Below are 18,850 nucleotides of genomic sequence, written 5' to 3' on the forward strand. Positions count from 1 at the left end.
TTCTACCACTTAAGTTCCAAGAAGCACTCTTATCTTTAACAACGTATTTTTACAGCTTGCAAACTGAAACACTGAAGCTTTGCAGCAGCATTTAAACGAGGTCAGGACTGACCCTGACGAAACAGGGCCTATCCGTTTCTGTTACCGGTGTGAAGCAATTATGAAAAATCAGCCCTAGAGGAGGAAAATCAAGCTGCAGTTTTAGTTCCTAATGTATGTAACACACAGATGTTTTTAAAAGCACGCGCTTTAGACAGACGGGACTGCTTCGAGAAGAGGCTGAAGCTCCCACAAGCACTCCTAACATATACTAAGTATCAAAGTTATTTATGGAGCGGCAGAAAATTGTACTCAATCATCCTCACAATATGGCATTTTTTGCCTTTTCATCCTAGAGACGGAGGGAGGATGAAGGCCTTCCGGGGTCCGAGAGCTGATAAAACTGCAGGAGCCCATCACAAGTGTAGCTACCACATTGTTAAGTCACGATGACTCCCCCTGCTCGATCGAAAATATCTCACCTCATAAGGCAGAGTCCATCAGTAGATTCCCAGGTCACACAGGCCTGCACTCTGCGAGCTGAACAGCTTTCTGTACTTCCACTTTACAGTGGAACCATGAGACTCTCTTGTTATGCTACTGATGTTGCCAACTTTAGGACCACCCTTGGATGGATTTCTACTCCAACAATGTCATCAAAATCTGCGCTGTGAAGAAGAGCCCACCTTCCCTAGTCCTTTGCTTCATTTTAAGAAAAATAAACGAATGACAGGTTACCTTCTCCATGCAGAAAACACAGATCCATCGATTCCACCACGTACTCAACTTCAGTATCCAGCTCCAGCATGTCACACCTACTCACCCAGTGTGATAACACAGTCAAGAAGTCATCATTTTCATTCAGCCTCCCTGAGACAAAGGGAATAGAGACAGTCAGAGACAAACTGCGCTTTCCTTACCAGCCTCACCGTTTGAAAGGAAAGTGTTGCTTCGCTGCCTTCGCTGAGAAGTACATCTGTATTACTCTAGATCCTCCTGTAACCAGTGCGCAGCAAAGTGGGTGTCACCTGACACTGGCTGGACAGGACGCCAATGCCAGCTTCGTCCCATACTCTCTAGCGAGCGCAAATCTGACGATGCACACTTTGAGGCGTGCTCTCCTCAGGCAGCAACTCTGTCTTCTGCAGGATCTGCTGGAGATGCCCCTCGTTTCATGAACTGCTGCCAACAGCACCTGCATTTATGGAGAATAAAGCATATTCAAGGGTCAGCTTGCTGCCTGGGACAGTGAGATATAGAATGAAAAAAAAAAAAAAAGAACACCAGACAACAGGCTAGAGAAATTGTTGGAGAAAACAAGACAGGTGCAGATCACGACAAAGAGATGGAAAAGGAAAGTAACTGCAGTGGCCTGCAGGACAGAGACGGAAGACGAAAAAAGGAGGAAGAGAAAGCAGGAAAAAAGCACAGAGAGAAAAAGAAAAGGGAGAGGGAGATGAAGAAAGGGAAAGGGAGAGAAGAAAAGGGAGCAGGACAGTAGAATAGAGAAGTACAGGCAAGGGGAAAAAAAAAAAAAAGTCAGAGGAGTAGTAAGAAAGGGCAGGGGTCAGTGGAGGGCTGGGAAGGACCAAGACTCACAAGAAGGACAACAGGTTCTGGATGGGTAACCACCCAACTCTTAAACTTTTGGGGACTTAATGGGTACAAGGTATCCAAGAAGAAAGCTCAAATAGCAAGCCAAACAGTAATGTCTCCAATGGGCTTGGACATTTCACAAGGGCAACAAAGGCTGACAAGGAAACAAAAGGCAGAGCAGAACCTGTGCTCCATTTTCATTTACCATAAAAAAATTATAGAAACCCTGCGAGCCACGGAACCCCCAAAAACCCAATTAAAACCACAAAAGAAACCCAAACCAGAAAACCAACAAAAGACCAGAGCAAAATAACCACCGAGCCGAAGAAACCAGCAAACCCGGAAACCCCAGACACCACAAGAACCCCCGATAACCACTGAACGCCACAGCAGCCACAAGAGAAGCCCTAAGCCCTCCTCTGCCAAAACAGCCCCGCCAGACAGAAAACCCACAAGCCGCAACTAGAGAGAGACACAGACCCACACAAAGCCCCAAATCCCCCCAAACCTGCCAGCCCCGCGGCCCGGACACGCTCAGACTGACCGGAAGAGTCCAGTCGCGCCCCGCCCCGCCGGCCCCTTCGGTGCCCCGTGTCTCCCGTGCCGGCTGCTCGGGGAACGGGAGCTCTGGCCCGGCCGCACCCCCAAGCCCCCGCCGCGACCCCCTCCGCGCACTGCCCGCGCGGCGCGGAGCCCCCCCTCCCGGCCCAGACACCCCGCCGGACGCCGCGGAGACACGTCCCGGCACGGACCGGCGCCGGCAGAAGGCCGGCCGCGGCTGGGGGGGGGTGGAAGGCGCGGCGCCTCGCCGCCCGCGCGCCCCGCACCGACCCCCGGCCCGCCGCGACCACTCGCGCCGCGACCCGCCGACCGCCCGGCCCCGGCCGACCCCGCGACGGGCGGCGGAACCGGAGCCTCACCGGGAGGGAGCGCCGGCATCCCGACGGGCCCCCTCATCGCCCCGGAAAGCACGGGCAGGCTCCTCGTGGCAGCTCCGCGGTTATACTGCCCGGAAAGGAGCGGGGCATGCCGGGATATACTGCCCCGGAAAGGAGCGGGGCATGCCGGGATATACTCCCCCGCAAGGGAGCGGGGCATGCCGGGAAACATTACAGTGCGGCTCCGGCGGAAAAATGGCCGCCGGAGGACTTCCGGGCATGGCGGCGCCCATCTCCGTACGGCTCCGGCGGTTAAATGGCGACCGAGGGGCTTACGGGCATGGCGGCGCCCATCTCCGTGCGGCTCCGGCGGAAAAATGGCCGCCGGGGGGCTTCCGGGCATGGCGGCGCCCATCTCCGTGCGGCTTCGGCGGTTAAAAGGCGGCCGGGGGGCTTCCGGGCATGGCGGCGCCCATCTCCGTGCGGCTCCGGCGGAAAAATGGCCGCCGGGGGGCTTCCGGGCATGGCGGCGCCCATCTCCGTGCGGCTCCGGCGGTTAAAAGGCGGCCGGGGGGTTTCCGAGCATGGCGGCGCCCATCTCCGTGCGGCTCCGACGGAAAAATGGCCGCCGGGGGGCTTCCGGGCCCCCGTTGGGGGGCGCGAGCTTGGGGGGGGCTACACAGCACAGCTGCCCCGTTCGGGAAGCTAAGCAGGGACCAGTTCGGTCAGCGCCCGGATGGGCGACCTCACCCCGTCTTCGAATCCCCGCACCTAACAGTGCCCCCGCCACGTGCGCCCCTCCTCCCAAAATCTGACCCCCCCCGAGGGAGTCCCATCACCTTCGAGGGTTCCCCGGACCTGACAGTGCCCCGGCCGACCCCGCGACGGGCGAAGGAAACCCCGCCTCACCGGGAGGGAACTTTCGGAGCGCTGCGGCTTCCGTGCGCTGCGCCACCCGGGCGCAGTACCGCTGCGTGTCCGCAAGGCGGCAGCACCGAGCGATCCCGCGAGGGCGGGGGGGGGGGGTACCGGCGCCTCTCCGGGAGGGAGCGTCCGGTGACCTCACAGTGCCCCGGCCGACCCCGCGACGGGCGGCGGAACCCCCCCCTCACCGGGAGGGAGCGGCCGCCCCGCAATGGCGGCGTCCCTCGTTAAAGCGCCCTGCCGCTCGCGCTGCGCCGCCCGGCCGCAGTCCGCACGCAGCGGGCTCTGCGCGCACCCGCGCAGGAACGCGGCGAGTGTGCACGGAGGCAGCAGAACGCGGCGGCTTCCGTGCGCTGCGCCACCCGGGCGCAGTACCGCTGCGTGTCCGCAAGGCGGCAGCACCGAGGACCCCCGTGTTCGAATCCCCGCTCGGGCCTTTCCGCCAGTGCTCGGGCCTTTCCGCCAGTGCTCGTATCTCTCCGCCTCTGCTCGTATCTCTCCGCCTCTGCTCGGCCCTTTTCGGCTCCCCCTGCCCCACTAATTACCCGTCTGCCGCTGACCTGCGCTCATTAACAACCCCCCATCTCCTCCAGCGAATTCAACCCCCCTCCCAACCCTACTGCGACCCCTCTGAGAGCCCTCGAACCCCACCCTGGCCCCTGACCCCCTAGAAGACCCCCGAAGGAACCCCCAACACCCCAAAAATAGACCCTAGAGAGACCCCCCCAGAACCCCTCAGAGACACCCCCCCCCCAAAGAGCCCCCCCACGATCCCCTAAAAAGGCCCTTAGGGCCCCCCAACTCCCCAAAGCGACCCCCCCAAAAAACCCAGACCCCCCAAACAGACCCCATAAAGAACCCTAACCACCCCCCAAAAAACCTGAGACTCCTTAAAGACGCCCCCAAGCCCCTCACATCCCCCCCAAAATGAGACCCCATAAAGATCCCCTCAAAGAACCCCACACCCCCCCCCTTAGAGAACCCCCCCCAAAAGCCCTAGACCCCACCAAAAAGAGACCCTGTAAAGACCCCATAGTCCCCCAAAAAGAGCCAACCGCCCTGACTCAGCTGCTGCCAGCCCCATCGATGGAAAGATGCCATAACAACAGTGGCCTTGGCCACGCTTTCTTGGAAACAACTGGTTCCCTCATCACCTCTGAATAATAAAAATTCTAAGGCATTTTACAACAATGTCCAATACAACAGTAAACTGCTGCCAAGTATAACCCAGAAAATTGTTAGCCGATTCTCCTCTGTCGAAACCGTTGCCAGCTTTGGGCTGAGATGCCTCCAAGGTTTGGTCACCTTCGTCTTCAGCCAACATTGCCAAGTCTCTTGGCTGTTCTTCTGGATCCCCTGGAAGAAGACTGGTAGACTGCCTGGAGAAGTGACTCAATCTGCTCTTCTGTTAGTCTTTCCTCACTTTCTTCCCCCATCTGCAGGTCAAAAACCAATACATTGTTATTCAATCCATACTTCCTTCCTCAGCTCCAAACAGGAAGACTCAGCCCCAGTAAATACTGCTTTCAATGGATGCAAGACGTAGCCTGAACTCATCACAAAAGCATTTTACAAAGTGGAACTCTTGTAATATTTATAACAACACAAAACAAAAAAGCTCCCTTGTTAGCCACGACAGCTGGCATGCCACAGTGAGACCCTGCTTCTGTTACAAGGAGAACACCACGCTCAGAACAGGCTTTCCTCCTAAAGCCTCTCAGCCTAAGAAAAACCAAACCAAAATACCCAAAGAATTCCCACAAACTAGAAACCCCTACAAAGCCCAAAAACCAAAGAAGCCACAAACCCCCATTAAAGACACACAGAAACCCCAGACCCCACAAGAAAAGCTGCGGGAACTCAAAACACCACAGAAGCCCCTAGCCCTCCCCCAAACCCGCAACCCACAGAACCCCAAAGCCTTCAAAAGGCAGAGAACCAAAACCCCCCCTTAGAACCCCAGTTAAAAAAAACAAACCAACAGAAAAACCTCACAAGCCCACACTAACCCCACAAATCCCAGACCCTGTAAAAAAACCAACCCACCCAACCCCTATAGCCACAAAAACCAGGAAAAAAAAAAAAAAATCAGTAAAACTACAAACACCTTACCAACCTCCTTGGCTCATTTTCTGAGAGGAGCCTGCACCAGCAGACAGACTAACACATTTTAATCCTAAACTCGGTTCTCTGCGTTCTTTCTCTGCCCCTTCTCTACATCCTTTTCTTTCAACTTCCTCTTCCTACCCACAAGGCTGTCTAAACCAATGGATAGAAACACTAACCCAGGTAACAGTACATCCAGTTCAGATAAAGGCAATGAAATCACCAGCGCCAATACTACGACCTTCTTACAGGTACCACAAGCTCCCAAGAACTCACCTGTAACAGGAAAAGAGGAGAAACCATAGAGACCTTAAATGCAATACGCCAAAACCCGAAAGAGACTTATTCTTGTATATTGAATGTTAAAATCACATGCATAATTACTGAATTCTTTACAGCTGAAAAAATATTTTTAGAAGACGACCCTGACAGCCTACCTGCAACTGCTGCAAGATGTCTATAATAAACCCCCACAATTTTCTGTAATTAAAAACAAAACAAAACAAAAAAAAACCAGGAAAGAATGCAATCAATCATCCAGGTAATTCTGAGTTAACCGATGCCCTGAATGGGACAAGTCGAACCCAAGCTAACACCAGCCAGTTTACTGCAATGCTTGTCTAGCATACACATATATAAATCAAAATGACATGTGGCTAGAGGCCAGGTGCAAAAAAAAATAAGACATTTGCACACCACAGCAGACAACCTGCCGAGGGCCACGATATGATATGCTGCAGCAGAGTCTTGTGGCTGTTCGCTCAAACACGCTGGTGGAATAGTCTGCATAACCGGCCCTGGGCACGATTTACATGGGGTTTTCTAAGCTATGCCTGATGTGGCTAAGGGATTTTTACTGGGCAATCCTGGTTTAAGACCAGTCTCGGCTCCTAAGGAATGCCAGCCAACAAAGATGTTTTCAGCCGTTAACAAGAGGAACAGAAATCCAACGACGAGCTGCTGCTTTTAAAACGTGGAGTCATCATTGTGACAAATGGCACCACACAGATCTCTGTTAACACATTTGTAGACAAAGTGGAAGACCTGGGGTTGGGGACAGCTGTGCAACTCAGCCTTCATTTCCCGAGGGCAGGTATGCTCCGTCAGCTGCTGCCAGGTGTCGTCGACAACAAGAAACGGGCTGCACTCTGCCGGCTTGTCCACCTCGAACTTCTCAGCGCAGAGCTGGCGAACATCTTCGGTGGTTATAGACAGTCTCACCAGGAAAGATCTTTCCTGTACATCCACAGTACACTCCCTGGAACGCAACATGAAGGTGGTTCTGTAGAATGAGAAAACACACATCAGCAACTCAAAAACCCCAACAGCTGAAGCGTCAGCAACAAACCTGTCCCCACACTGAGACTCACCCCCGCGATTCCCACGCCCGACAGCCACCTCGCCAACTGCAATACTGGTGGCAAAACTGTGGCAAGCGGAACAGAAATTCCTAAGCCAACACCCTCCTTTCCTCATATTACACTCTAACCCTGCAATTACAGCCAAACAGGACTTGTCCTGCCGAGCAAAACCAGGAAACAAAATGCAGTGAGGCTAAGCAATGTCTGAGGCAGCAGGGTCGAGAGATGGTGCTGCTGCACTACTGCCACAAAACAGGCACCTCCTATGGCCGTGTCAGTCAGAAGGAATAAGAAAAAAGCCTCTGCCAGTGGCAGCAAACGGTGCTGATCCCCAAGTTACTGCGTGATAAGCCATCTGCATTCTTATGCTGCAGCACGCAAAGTGTTTTAGGGTGCTTCAGTCCAGTCAGGACACTTTCATTGCATTAAACCGGTGACAATCTGGGGTCCGAGCCCGATTTAACCGGCTTTCCCATGACAGCTTTTTTTCTTTTTTACAGTAAGGCTTAGAGGGAAGCAGAAAGAAAGCTTCCTCGGCAACATTAGGCTAAACCCTAATGGCAAAAGCCTCGTGGCAAAAGCTGGACCTTTTTTCTGTGTTGAAACTGACATGTTCTTACAACTCCGATAACGTGGAAAAAGTCTAAGTGCACCCTACAAGGAAATGCAGTTCTACCTTTCAGAAAGCATTTAAAGAGGAAAAAAAACCAAGCAACAACTGGGGGAAAAGCAACCACAAACATCTTTTGAACACATGAACAAAGCAAGCTGCTGTAGTGTGCTTTTTTTAAAAAAAAAAGACATTAACTGTGGTTACAGACTGAAAAAGATACAATTAAAGGAAGTGGAAAAATGGCACAGTGAGAAAGACCTGTTTATCAACTCAGCGGGTGCCAATGTCTGTATGCTAAACCAATCAGGCACGCTAAATCACAATGGCAAAGATGTACATTGCACAAAAGCAAGCCAGCAAAAGCTACCATTGAGAAGGTGGTTCTACCACTTAAGTTCCAAGAAGCACTCTTATCTTTAACAAAGTATTTTTACAGCTTGCAAACTGAAACACTGAAGCTTTGCAGCAGCATTTAAACGAGGTCAGGACTGACCCTGACGAAACAGGGCCTATCCGTTTCTGTTACCGGTGTGAAGCAATTATGAAAAATCAGCCCTAGAGGAGGAAAATCAAGCTGCAGTTTTAGTTCCTAATGTATGTAACACACAGATGTTTTTAAAAGCACGCGCTTTAGACAGACGGGACTGCTTCGAGAAGAGGCTGAAGCTCCCACAAGCACTCCTAACATATACTAAGTATCAAAGTTATTTATGGAGCGGCAGAAAATTGTACTCAATCATCCTCACAATATGGCATTTTTTGCCTTTTCATCCTAGAGACGGAGGGAGGATGAAGGCCTTCCGGGGTCCGAGAGCTGATAAAACTGCAGGAGCCCATCACAAGTGTAGCTACCACATTGTTAAGTCACGATGACTCCCCCTGCTCGATCAAAAATATCTCACCTCATAAGGCAGAGTCCATCAGTAGATTCCCAGGTCACACAGGCCTGCACTCTGCAAGCTGAACAGCTTTCTGTACTTCCACTTTACAGTGGAACCATGAGACTCTCTTGTTATGCTACTGATGTTGCCAACTTTAGGACCACCCTTGGATGGATTTCTACTCCAACAATGTCATCAAAATCTGCGCTGTGAAGAAGAACCCACCTTCCCTAGTCCTTTGCTTCATTTTGAGAAAAATAAACGAATGACAGGTTACCTTCTCCATGCAGAAAACACAGACCCATCGATTCCACCACGTACTCAACTTCAGTATCCAGCTCCAGCATGTCACACCTACTCACCCAGTGTGATAACACAGTCAAGAAGTCATCATTTTCATTCAGCCTCCCTGAGACAAAGGGAATAGAGACAGTCAGAGACAAACTGCGCTTTCCTTACCAGCCTCACCGTTTGAAAGGAAAGTGTTGCTTCGCTGCCTTCGCTGAGAAGTACATCTGTATTACTCTAGATCCTCCTGTAACCAGTGCGCAGCAAAGTGGGTGTCACCTGACACTGGCTGGACAGGACGCCAATGCCAGCTTCGTCCCATACTCTCTAGCGAGCGCAAATCTGACGATGCACACTTTGAGGCGTGCTCTCCTCAGGCAGCAACTCTGTCTTCTACAGGATCTGCTGGAGATGCCCCTCGTTTCATGAACTGCTGCCAACAGCACCTGCATTTATGGAGAATAAAGCATATTCAAGGGTCAGCTTGCTGCCTGGGACAGTGAGATATAGAATGAAAAAAAAAAAAAGAACACCAGACAACAGGCTAGAGAAATTGTTGGAGAAAACAAGACAGGTGCAGATCACGACAAAGAGATGGAAAAGGAAAGTAACTGCAGTGGCCTGCAGGACAGAGATGGAAGACGAAAAAAGGAGGAAGAGAAAGCAGGAAAAAAGCACAGAGAGAAAAAGAAAAAGGAGAGGGAGATGAAGAAAGAGAAAGGGAGAGAAGAAAAGGGAGCAGGACAGTAGAATAGAGAAGTACAGGCAAGGGGAAAAAAAAAAAAAAAAAATCAGAGGAGTAGTAAGAAAGGGCAGGGGTCAGTGGAGGGCTGGGAAGGACCAAGACTCACAAGAAGGACAACAGGTTCTGGATGGGTAACCACCCAACTCTTAAACTTTTGGGGACTTAATGGGTACAAGGTATCCAAGAAGAAAGCTCAAATAGCAAGCCAAACAGTAATGTCTCCAATGGGCTTGGACATTTCACAAGGGCAACAAAGGCTGACAAGGAAACAAAAGGCAGAGCAGAACCTGTGCTCCATTTTCATTTACCATAAAAAATTATAGAAACCCTGCGAGCCACGGAACCCCCAAAAACCCAATTAAAACCACAAAAGAAACCCAAACCAGAAAACCAACAAAAGACCAGAGCAAAATAACCACCGAGCCGAAGAAACCAGCAAACCCGGAAACCCCAGACACCACAAGAAGCCCCGATAACCACTGAACGCCACAGCAGCCACAAGAGAAGCCCTAAGCCCTCCTCTGCCAAAACAGCCCCGCCAGACAGAAAACCCACAAGCCGCAACTAGAGAGAGACACAGACCCACGCAAAGCCCCAAATCCCCCCAAACCTGCCAGCCCCGCGGCCCGGACACGCTCAGACTGACCGGAAGAGTCCAGTCGCGCCCCGCCCCGCCGGCCCCTTCGGTGCCCCGTGTCTCCCGTGCCGGCTGCTCGGGGAACGGGAGCTCTGGCCCGGCCGCACCCCCGAGCCCCCGCCGCGACCCCCTCCGCGCACTGCCCGCGCGGCGCGGAGCCCCCCCTCCCGGCCCAGACACCCCGCCGGACGCCGCGGAGACACGTCCCGGCACGGACCGGCGCCGGCAGAAGGCCGGCCGCGGCTGGGGGGGGGCGGAAGGCGCGGCGCCTCGCCGCCCGCGCGCCCCGCACCGACCCCCGGCCCGCCGCGACCACTCGCGCCGCGACCCGCCGACCGCCCGGCCCCGGCCGACCCCGCGACGGGCGGCGGAACCGGAGCCTCACCGGGAGGGAGCGCCGGCATCCCGACGGGCCCCCTCATCGCCCCGGAAAGCACGGGCAGGCTCCTCGTGGCAGCTCCGCGGTTATACTGCCCGGAAAGGAGCGGGGCATGCCGGGATATACTGCCCCGGAAAGGAGCGGGGCATGCCGGGATATACTCCCCCGCAAGGGAGCGGGGCATGCCGGGATACATTCCAGTGCGGCTCCGGCGGAAAAATGGCCGCCGGAGGACTTCCGGGCATGGCGGCGCCCATCTCCGTACGGCTCCGGCGGTTAAATGGCGACCGAGGGGCTTACGGGCATGGCGGCGCCCATCTCCGTGCGGCTCCGGCGGAAAAATGGCCGCCGGAGGACTTCCGGGCATGGCGGCGCCCATCTCCGTACGGCTCCGGCGGTTAAATGGCGACCGAGGGGCTTCCGGGCATGGCGGCGCCCATCTCCGTGCGGCTACGGCGGAAAAATGGCCGCCGGGGGGCTTCCGGGCATGGCGGCGCCCATCTCCGTGCGGCTCCGGCGGTTAAAAGGCGGCCGGGGGGCTGCCGAGCATGGCGGCGCCCATCTCCGTGCGGCTCCGACGGAAAAATGGCCGCCGGGGGGCTTCCGGGCCCCCGTTTGGGGGCGCGAGCTTGGGGGGGGGCTACACAGCACAGCTGCCCCGTTCGGGAAGCTAAGCAGGGACCAGTTCGGTCAGCGCCCGGATGGGCGACCTCACCCCGTCTTCGAATCCCCGCACCTAACAGTGCCCCCGCCACGTGCGCCCCTCCTCCCAAAATCTGACCCCCCCCGAGGGAGTCCCATCACCTTCGAGGGTTCCCCGGACCTGACAGTGCCCCGGCCGACCCCGCGACGGGCGAAGGAAACCCCGCCTCACCGGGAGGGAACTTTCGGAACGCTGCGGCTTCCGTGCGCTGCGCCACCCGGGCGCAGTACCGCTGCGTGTCCGCAAGACGGCAGCACCGAGCGATCCCGCGAGGGGGGGGGGGGTACCGGCGCCTCTCCGGGAGGGAGCGTCCGGTGACCTCACAGCTTCCCCGTCCGGGAAGCTAAGCAGGTACCAGCTCGGTCAGCGCCCGGATGGGCGACCTCACCCCGTCTTCGAATCCCCGCACATGACAGTGACCCCACCCCCCGCGCGCCCCCTCCCAAAATCTGCCCCCCCGAGGGAGTCCCATCGCCTTCGGGGGTTCCCCGGACCTGACAGTGCCCCGGCCGACCCCGCGACGGGCGGCGGAACCCCCCCCCTCACCGGGAGGGAGCGGCCGCCCCGCAATGGCGGCGTCCCTCGTTAAAGCGCCCTGCCGCTCGCGCTGCGCCGCCCGGCCGCAGTCCGCACGCAGCGGGCTCTGCGCGCACCCGCGCAGGAACGCGGCGAGTGTGCACGGAGGCAGCAGAACGCGGCGGCTTCCGTGCGCTGCGCCACCCGGGCGCAGTACCGCTGCGTGTCCGCAAGGCGGCAGCACCGAGGACCCCCGTGTTCGAATCCCCGCTCGGGCCTTTCCGCCAGTGCTCGGGCCTTTCCGCCAGTGCTCGTATCTCTCCGCCTCTGCTCGTATCTCTCCGCCTCTGCTCGGCCCTTTTCGGCTCCCCCTGCCCCACTAATTACCCGTCTGCCGCTGACCTGCGCTCATTAACAACCCCCCATCTCCTCCAGCGAATTCAACCCCCCTCCCAACCCTACTGCGACCCCTCTGAGAGCCCTCGAACCCCACCCTGGCCCCTGACCCCCTAGAAGACCCCCGAAGGAACCCCCAACACCCCAAAAATAGACCCTAGAGAGACCCCCCCAGAACCCCTCAGAGACACCCCCCCCCCCAAAGAGCCCCCCCACGATCCCCTAAAAAGGCCCTTAGGGCCCCCCAACTCCCCAAAGAGCCCCCCCCAAAAAACCCAGACCCCCCAAACAGACCCCATAAAGAACCCTAACCACCCCCCAAAAAACCTGAGACTCCTTAAAGACGCCCCCAAGCCCCTCACATCCCCCCCAAAATGAGACCCCATAAAGATCCCCTCAAAGAACCCCACACCCCCCCCCTTAGAGAACCCCCCCCAAAAGCCCTAGACCCCACCAAAAAGAGACCCTGTAAAGACCCCATAGTCCCCCAAAAAGAGCCAACCGCCCTGACTCAGCTGCTGCCAGCCCCATCGATGGAAAGATGCCACAACAACAGTGGCCTTGGCCACGCTTTCTTGGAAACAACTGGTTCCCTCATCACCTCTGAATAATAAAAATTCTAAGGCATTTTACAACAATGTCCAATACAACAGTAAACTGCTGCCAAGTATAACCCAGAAAATTGTTAGCCGATTCTCCTCTGTCGAAACCGTTGCCAGCTTTGGGCTGAGATGCCTCCAAGGTTTGGTCACCTTCGTCTTCAGCCAACATTGCCAAGTCTCTTGGCTGTTCTTCTGGATCCCCTGGAAGAAGACTGGTGACTGCCTGGAGAAGTGACTCAATCTGCTCTTCTGTTAGTCTTTCCTCACTTTCTTCCCCCATCTGCAGGTCAAAAACCAATACATTGTTATTCAATCCATACTTCCTTCCTCAGCTCCAAACAGGAAGACTCAGCCCCAGTAAATACTGCTTTCAATGGATGCAAGACGTAGCCTGAACTCATCACAAAAGCATTTTACAAAGTGGAACTCTTGTAATATTTATAACAACACAAAACAAAAAAGCTCCCTTGTTAGCCACGACAGCTGGCATGCCACAGTGAGACCCTGCTTCTGTTACAAGGAGAACACCACGCTCAGAACAGGCTTTCCTCCTAAAGCCTCTCAGCCTAAGAAAAACCAAACCAAAATACCCAAAGAATTCCCACAAACTAGAAACCCCTACAAAGCCCAAAAACCAAAGAAGCCACAAACCCCCATTAAAGACACACACAAACCCCAGACCCCACAAGAAAAGCTGCGGGAACTCAAAACACCACAGAAGCCCCTAGCCCTCCCCCAAACCCGCAACCCACAGAACCCCAAAGCCTTCAAAAGGCAGAGAACCAAAACCCCCCCTTAGAACCCCAGTTAAAAAAAACAAACCAACAGAAAAACCTCACAAGCCCACACTAACCCCACAAATCCCAGAGCCTGTAAAAAAACCAACCCACCCAACCCCTATAGCCACAAAAACCAGGAAAAAAAAAAAAAAAATCAGTAAAACTACAAACACCTTACCAACCTCCTTGGCTCATTTTCTGAGAGGAGCCTGCACCAGCAGACAGACTAACACATTTTAATCCTAAACTCGGTTCTCTGCGTTCTTTCTCTGCCCCTTCTCTACATCCTTTTCTTTCAACTTCCTCTTCCTACCCACAAGGCTGTCTAAACCAATGGATAGAAACACTAACCCAGGTAACAGTACATCCAGTTCAGATAAAGGCAATGAAATCACCAGCGCCAATACTACGACCTTCTTACAGGTACCACAAGCTCCCAAGAACTCACCTGTAACAGGAAAAGAGGAGAAACCATAGAGACCTTAAATGCAATACGCCAAAACCCGAAAGAGACTTATTCTTGTATATTGAATGTTAAAATCACATGCATAATTACTGAATTCTTTACAGCTGAAAAAATATTTTTAGAAGACGACCCTGACAGCCTACCTGCAACTGCTGCAAGATGTCTATAATAAACCCCCACAATTTTCTGTAATTAAAAACAAAACAAAACAAAAAAAAAACAGGAAAGAATGCAATCAATCATCCAGGTAATTCTGAGTTAACTGATGCCCTGAATGGGACAAGTCGAACCCAAGCTAACACCAGCCAGTTTACTGCAATGCTTGTCTAGCATACACATATATAAATCAAAATGACATGTGGCTAGAGGCCAGGTGCAAAAAAAATAAGACATTTGCACACCACAGCAGACAACCTGCCGAGGGCCACGATATGATATGCTGCAGCAGAGTCTTGTGGCTGTTCGCTCAAACACGCTGGTGGAATAGTCTGCATAACCGGCCCTGGGCACGATTTACATGGGGTTTTCTAAGCTATGCCTGATGTGGCTAAGGGATTTTTACTGGGCAATCCTGGTTTAAGACCAGTCTCGGCTCCTAAGGAATGCCAGCCAACAAAGATGTTTTCAGCCGTTAACAAGAGGAACAGAAATCCAACGACGAGCTGCTGCTTTTAAAACGTGGAGTCATCATTGTGACAAATGGCACCACACAGATCTCTGTTAACACATTTGTAGACAAAGTGGAAGACCTGGGGTTGGGGACAGCTGTGCAACTCAGCCTTCATTTCCCGAGGGCAGGTATGCTCCGTCAGCTGCTGCCAGGTGTCGTCGACAACAAGAAACGGGCTGCACTCTGCCGGCTTGTCCACCTCGAACTTCTCAGCGCAGAGCTGGCGAACATCTTCGGTGGTTATAGACAGTCTCACCAGGAAAGATCTTTCCTGTACATCCACAGTACACTCCCTGGAACGCAACATGAAGGTGGTTCTGTAGAATGAGAAAACACACATCAGCAACTCAAAAACCCCAACAGCTGAAGCGTCAGCAACAAACCTGTCCCCACACTGAGACTCACCCCCGCGATTCCCACGCCCGACAGCCACCTCGCCAACTGCAATACTGGTGGCAAAACTGTGGCAAGCGGAACAGAAATTCCTAAGCCAACACCCTCCTTTCCTCATATTACACTCTAACCCTGCAATTACAGCCAAACAGGACTTGTCCTGCCGAGCAAAACCAGGAAACAAAATGCAGTGAGGCTAAGCAATGTCTGAGGCAGCAGGGTCGAGAGATGGTGCTGCTGCACTACTGCCACAAAACAGGCACCTCCTATGGCCGTGTCAGTCAGAAGGAATAAGAAAAAAGCCTCTGCCAGTGGCAGCAAACGGTGCTGATCCCCAAGTTACTGCGTGATAAGCCATCTGCATTCTTATGCTGCAGCACGCAAAGTGTTTTAGGGTGCTTCAGTCCAGTCAGGACACTTTCATTGCATTAAACCGGTGACAATCTGGGGTCCGAGCCCGATTTAACCGGCTTTCCCATGACAGCTTTTTTTCTTTTTTACAGTAAGGCTTAGAGGGAAGCAGAAAGAAAGCTTCCTCGGCAACATTAGGCTAAACCCTAATGGCAAAAGCCTCGTGGCAAAAGCTGGACCTTTTTTCTGTGTTGAAACTGACATGTTCTTACAACTCCGATAACGTGGAAAAAGTCTAAGTGCACCCTACAAGGAAATGCAGTTCTACCTTTCAGAAAGCATTTAAAGAGGAAAAAAAACCAAGCAACAACTGGGGGAAAAGCAACCACAAACATCTTTTGAACACATGAACAAAGCAAGCTGCTGTAGTGTGCTTTTTTTAAAAAAAAAAAAAGACATTAACTGTGGTTACAGACTGAAAAAGATACAATTAAAGGAAGTGGAAAAATGGCACAGTGAGAAAGACCTGTTTATCAACTCAGCGGGTGCCAATGTCTGTATGCTAAACCAATCAGGCACGCTAAATCACAATGGCAAAGATGTACATTGCACAAAAGCAAGCCAGCAAAAGCTACCATTGAGAAGGCGGTTCTACCACTTAAGTTCCAAGAAGCACTCTTATCTTTAACAAAGTATTTTTACAGCTTGCAAACTGAAACACTGAAGCTTTGCAGCAGCATTTAAACGAGGTCAGGACTGACCCTGACGAAACAGGGCCTATCCGTTTCTGTTACCGGTGTGAAGCAATTATGAAAAATCAGCCCTAGAGGAGGAAAATCAAGCTGCAGTTTTAGTTCCTAATGTATGTAACACACAGATGTTTTTAAAAGCACGCGCTTTAGACAGACGGGACTGCTTCGAGAAGAGGCTGAAGCTCCCACAAGCACTCCTAACATATACTAAGTATCAAAGTTATTTATGGAGCGGCAGAAAATTGTACTCAATCATCCTCACAATATGGCATTTTTTGCCTTTTCATCCTAGAGACGGAGGGAGGATGAAGGCCTTCCGGGGTCCGAGAGCTGATAAAACTGCAGGAGCCCATCACAAGTGTAGCTACCACATTGTTAAGTCACGATGACTCCCCCTGCTCGATCGAAAATATCTCACCTCATAAGGCAGAGTCCATCAGTAGATTCCCAGGTCACACAGGCCTGCACTCTGCAAGCTGAACAGCTTTCTGTACTTCCACTTTACAGTGGAACCATGAGACTCTCTTGTTATGCTACTGATGTTGCCAACTTTAGGACCACCCTTGGATGGATTTCTACTCCAACAATGTCATCAAAATCTGCGCTGTGAAGAAGAACCCACCTTCCCTAGTCCTTTGCTTCATTTTGAGAAAAATAAACGAATGACAGGTTACCTTCTCCATGCAGAAAACACAGACCCATCGATTCCACCACGTACTCAACTTCAGTATCCAGCTCCAGCATGTCACACCTACTCACCCAGTGTGATAACACAGTCAAGAAGTCATCATTTTCATTCAGCCTCCCTGAGACAAAGGGAATAGAGACAGTCAGAGACAAACTGCGCTTTCCTTACCAGCCTCACCGTTTGAAAGGAAAGTGTTGCTTCGCTGCCTTCGCTGAGAAGTACATCTGTATTACTCTAGATCCTCCTGTAACCAGTGCGCAGCAAAGTGGGTGTCACCTGACACTGGCTGGACAGGACGCCAATGCCAGCTTCGTCCCATACTCTCTAGCGAGCGCAAATCTGACGATGCACACTTTGAGGCGTGCTCTCCTCAGGCAGCAACTCTGTCTTCTACAGGATCTGCTGGAGATGCCCCTCGTTTCATGAACTGCTGCCAACAGCACCTGCATTTATGGAGAATAAAGCATATTCAAGGGTCAGCTTGCTGCCTGGGACAGTGAGATATAGAATGAAAAAAAAAAAAAGAACACCAGACAACAGGCTAGAGAAATTGTTGGAGAAAACAAGACAGGTGCAGATCACGACAAAGAGATGGAAAAGGAAAGTAACTGCAGTGGCCTGCAGGACAGAGATGGAAGACGAAAAAAGGAGGAAGAGAAAGCAGGAAAAAAGCACAGAGAGAAAAAGAAAAAGGAGAGGGAGATGAAGAAAGAGAAAGGGAGAGAAGAAAAGGGAGCAGGACAGTAGAATAGAGAAGTACAGGCAAGGGGAAAAAAAAAAAAAAAAAAATCAGAGGAGTAGTAAGAAAGGGCAGGGGTCAGTGGAGGGCTGGAAAGGACCAAGACTCACAAGAAGGACAACAGGTTCTGGATGGGTAACCACCCAACTCTTAAACTTTTGGGGACTTAATGGGTACAAGGTATCCAAGAAGAAAGCTCAAATAGCAAGCCAAACAGTAATGTCTCCAATGGGCTTGGACATTTCACAAGGGCAACAAAGGCTGACAAGGAAACAAAAGGCAGAGCAGAACCTGTGCTCCATTTTCATTTACCATAAAAAATTATAGAAACCCTGCGAGCCACGGAACCCCCAAAAACCCAATTAAAACCACAAAAGAAACCCAAACCAGAAAACCAACAAAAGACCAGAGCAAAATAACCACCGAGCCGAAGAAACCAGCAAACCCGGAAACCCCAGACACCACAAGAAGCCCCGATAACCACTGAACGCCACAGCAGCCACAAGAGAAGCCCTAAGCCCTCCTCTGCCAAAACAGCCCCGCCAGACAGAAAACCCACAAGCCGCAACTAGAGAGAGACACAGACCCACGCAAACCCCCAAATCCCCCCAAACCTGCCAGCCCCGCGGCCCGGACACGCTCAGACTGACCGGAAGAGCCCAGTCGCGCCCCGCCCCGCCGGCCCCTTCGGTGCCCCGTGTCTCCCGTGCCGGCTGCTCGGGGAACGGGAGCTCTGGCCCGGCCGCACCCCCGAGCCCCCGCCGCGACCCCCTCCGCGCACTGCCCGCGCGGCGCGGAGCCCCCCCCTCCCGGCCCAGACACCCCGCCGGACGCCGCGGAGACACGTCCCGGCACGGACCGGCGCCGGCAGAAGGCCGGCCGCGGCTGGGGGGGGGTGGAAGGCGCGGCGCCTCGCCGCCCGCGCGCCCCGCACCGACCCCCGGCCCGCCGCGACCACTCGCGCCGCGACCCGCCGACCGCCCGGCCCCGGCCGACCCCGCGACGGGCGGCGGAACCGGAGCCTCACCGGGAGGGAGCGCCGGCATCCCGACGGGCCCCCTCATCGCCCCGGAAAGCACGGGCAGGCTCCTCGTGGCAGCTCCGCAGTTATACTGCCCGGAAAGGAGCGGGGCATGCCGGGATATACTGCCCCGGAAAGGAGCGGGGCATGCCGGGATATACTCCCCCGCAAGGGAGCGGGGCATGCCGGGATACATTCCAGTGCGGCTCCGGCGGAAAAATGGCCGCCGGAGGACTTCCGGGCATGGCGGCGCCCATCTCCGTACGGCTCCGGCGGTTAAATGGCGACCGAGGGGCTTACGGGCATGGCGGCGCCCATCTCCGTGCG

At 53.6% G+C, this 18,850-nt stretch overlaps 1 protein-coding gene and 1 long non-coding RNA gene across 5 annotated transcripts; both read right to left on the bottom strand.

The window, feature by feature from the left end:
- Positions 1 to 4,588: 4,588 nt before the first annotated feature.
- Positions 4,589 to 9,290, bottom strand: LOC311197520. Of its 2 annotated transcripts, XR_014617642.1 has the most exons (5): positions 8,676 to 9,290; positions 6,588 to 6,825; positions 5,981 to 6,023; positions 5,723 to 5,819; positions 4,589 to 4,873 (listed from the first exon to the last, which is right to left on the bottom strand). It is a non-coding gene; the product is annotated as an uncharacterized lncRNA (long non-coding RNA). The 2 variants fall into 2 exon arrangements; XR_014617641.1 differs by lacking the exon at positions 5,981 to 6,023.
- A 3,328-nt stretch (positions 9,291 to 12,618) lies between these two features.
- LOC311197250 (uncharacterized protein) lies at positions 12,619 to 17,573 on the bottom strand. Of its 3 annotated transcripts, none has more exons than XR_014617618.1 (5): positions 16,750 to 16,915; positions 14,659 to 14,896; positions 14,053 to 14,095; positions 13,795 to 13,891; positions 12,619 to 12,944 (listed from the first exon to the last, which is right to left on the bottom strand). XR_014617618.1 is itself a non-coding variant. In XM_084270981.1 (5 exons), the coding sequence occupies exons 1-5, from the start codon at positions 16,985 to 16,987 to the stop codon at positions 12,917 to 12,919; spliced, it is 453 nt and encodes a 150-aa protein (XP_084127107.1). In that variant the 5' UTR covers positions 16,988 to 17,573; the 3' UTR covers positions 12,619 to 12,916. The 3 variants fall into 3 exon arrangements, 1 of the variants encoding a protein (XP_084127107.1); XM_084270981.1 differs by lacking the exon at positions 16,750 to 16,915 and adding an exon at positions 16,941 to 17,573; XR_014617619.1 differs by lacking the exons at positions 14,053 to 14,095; positions 16,750 to 16,915 and having other exon boundaries at positions 14,659 to 15,004.
- Positions 17,574 to 18,850: the final 1,277 nt, after the last annotated feature.

Source organism: Gallinula chloropus (assembly GCF_964237585.1).
Source record: "Gallinula chloropus genome assembly, chromosome: 15".
In the NCBI taxonomy this organism is placed as follows: Eukaryota; Metazoa; Chordata; class Aves; order Gruiformes; family Rallidae; genus Gallinula; species Gallinula chloropus.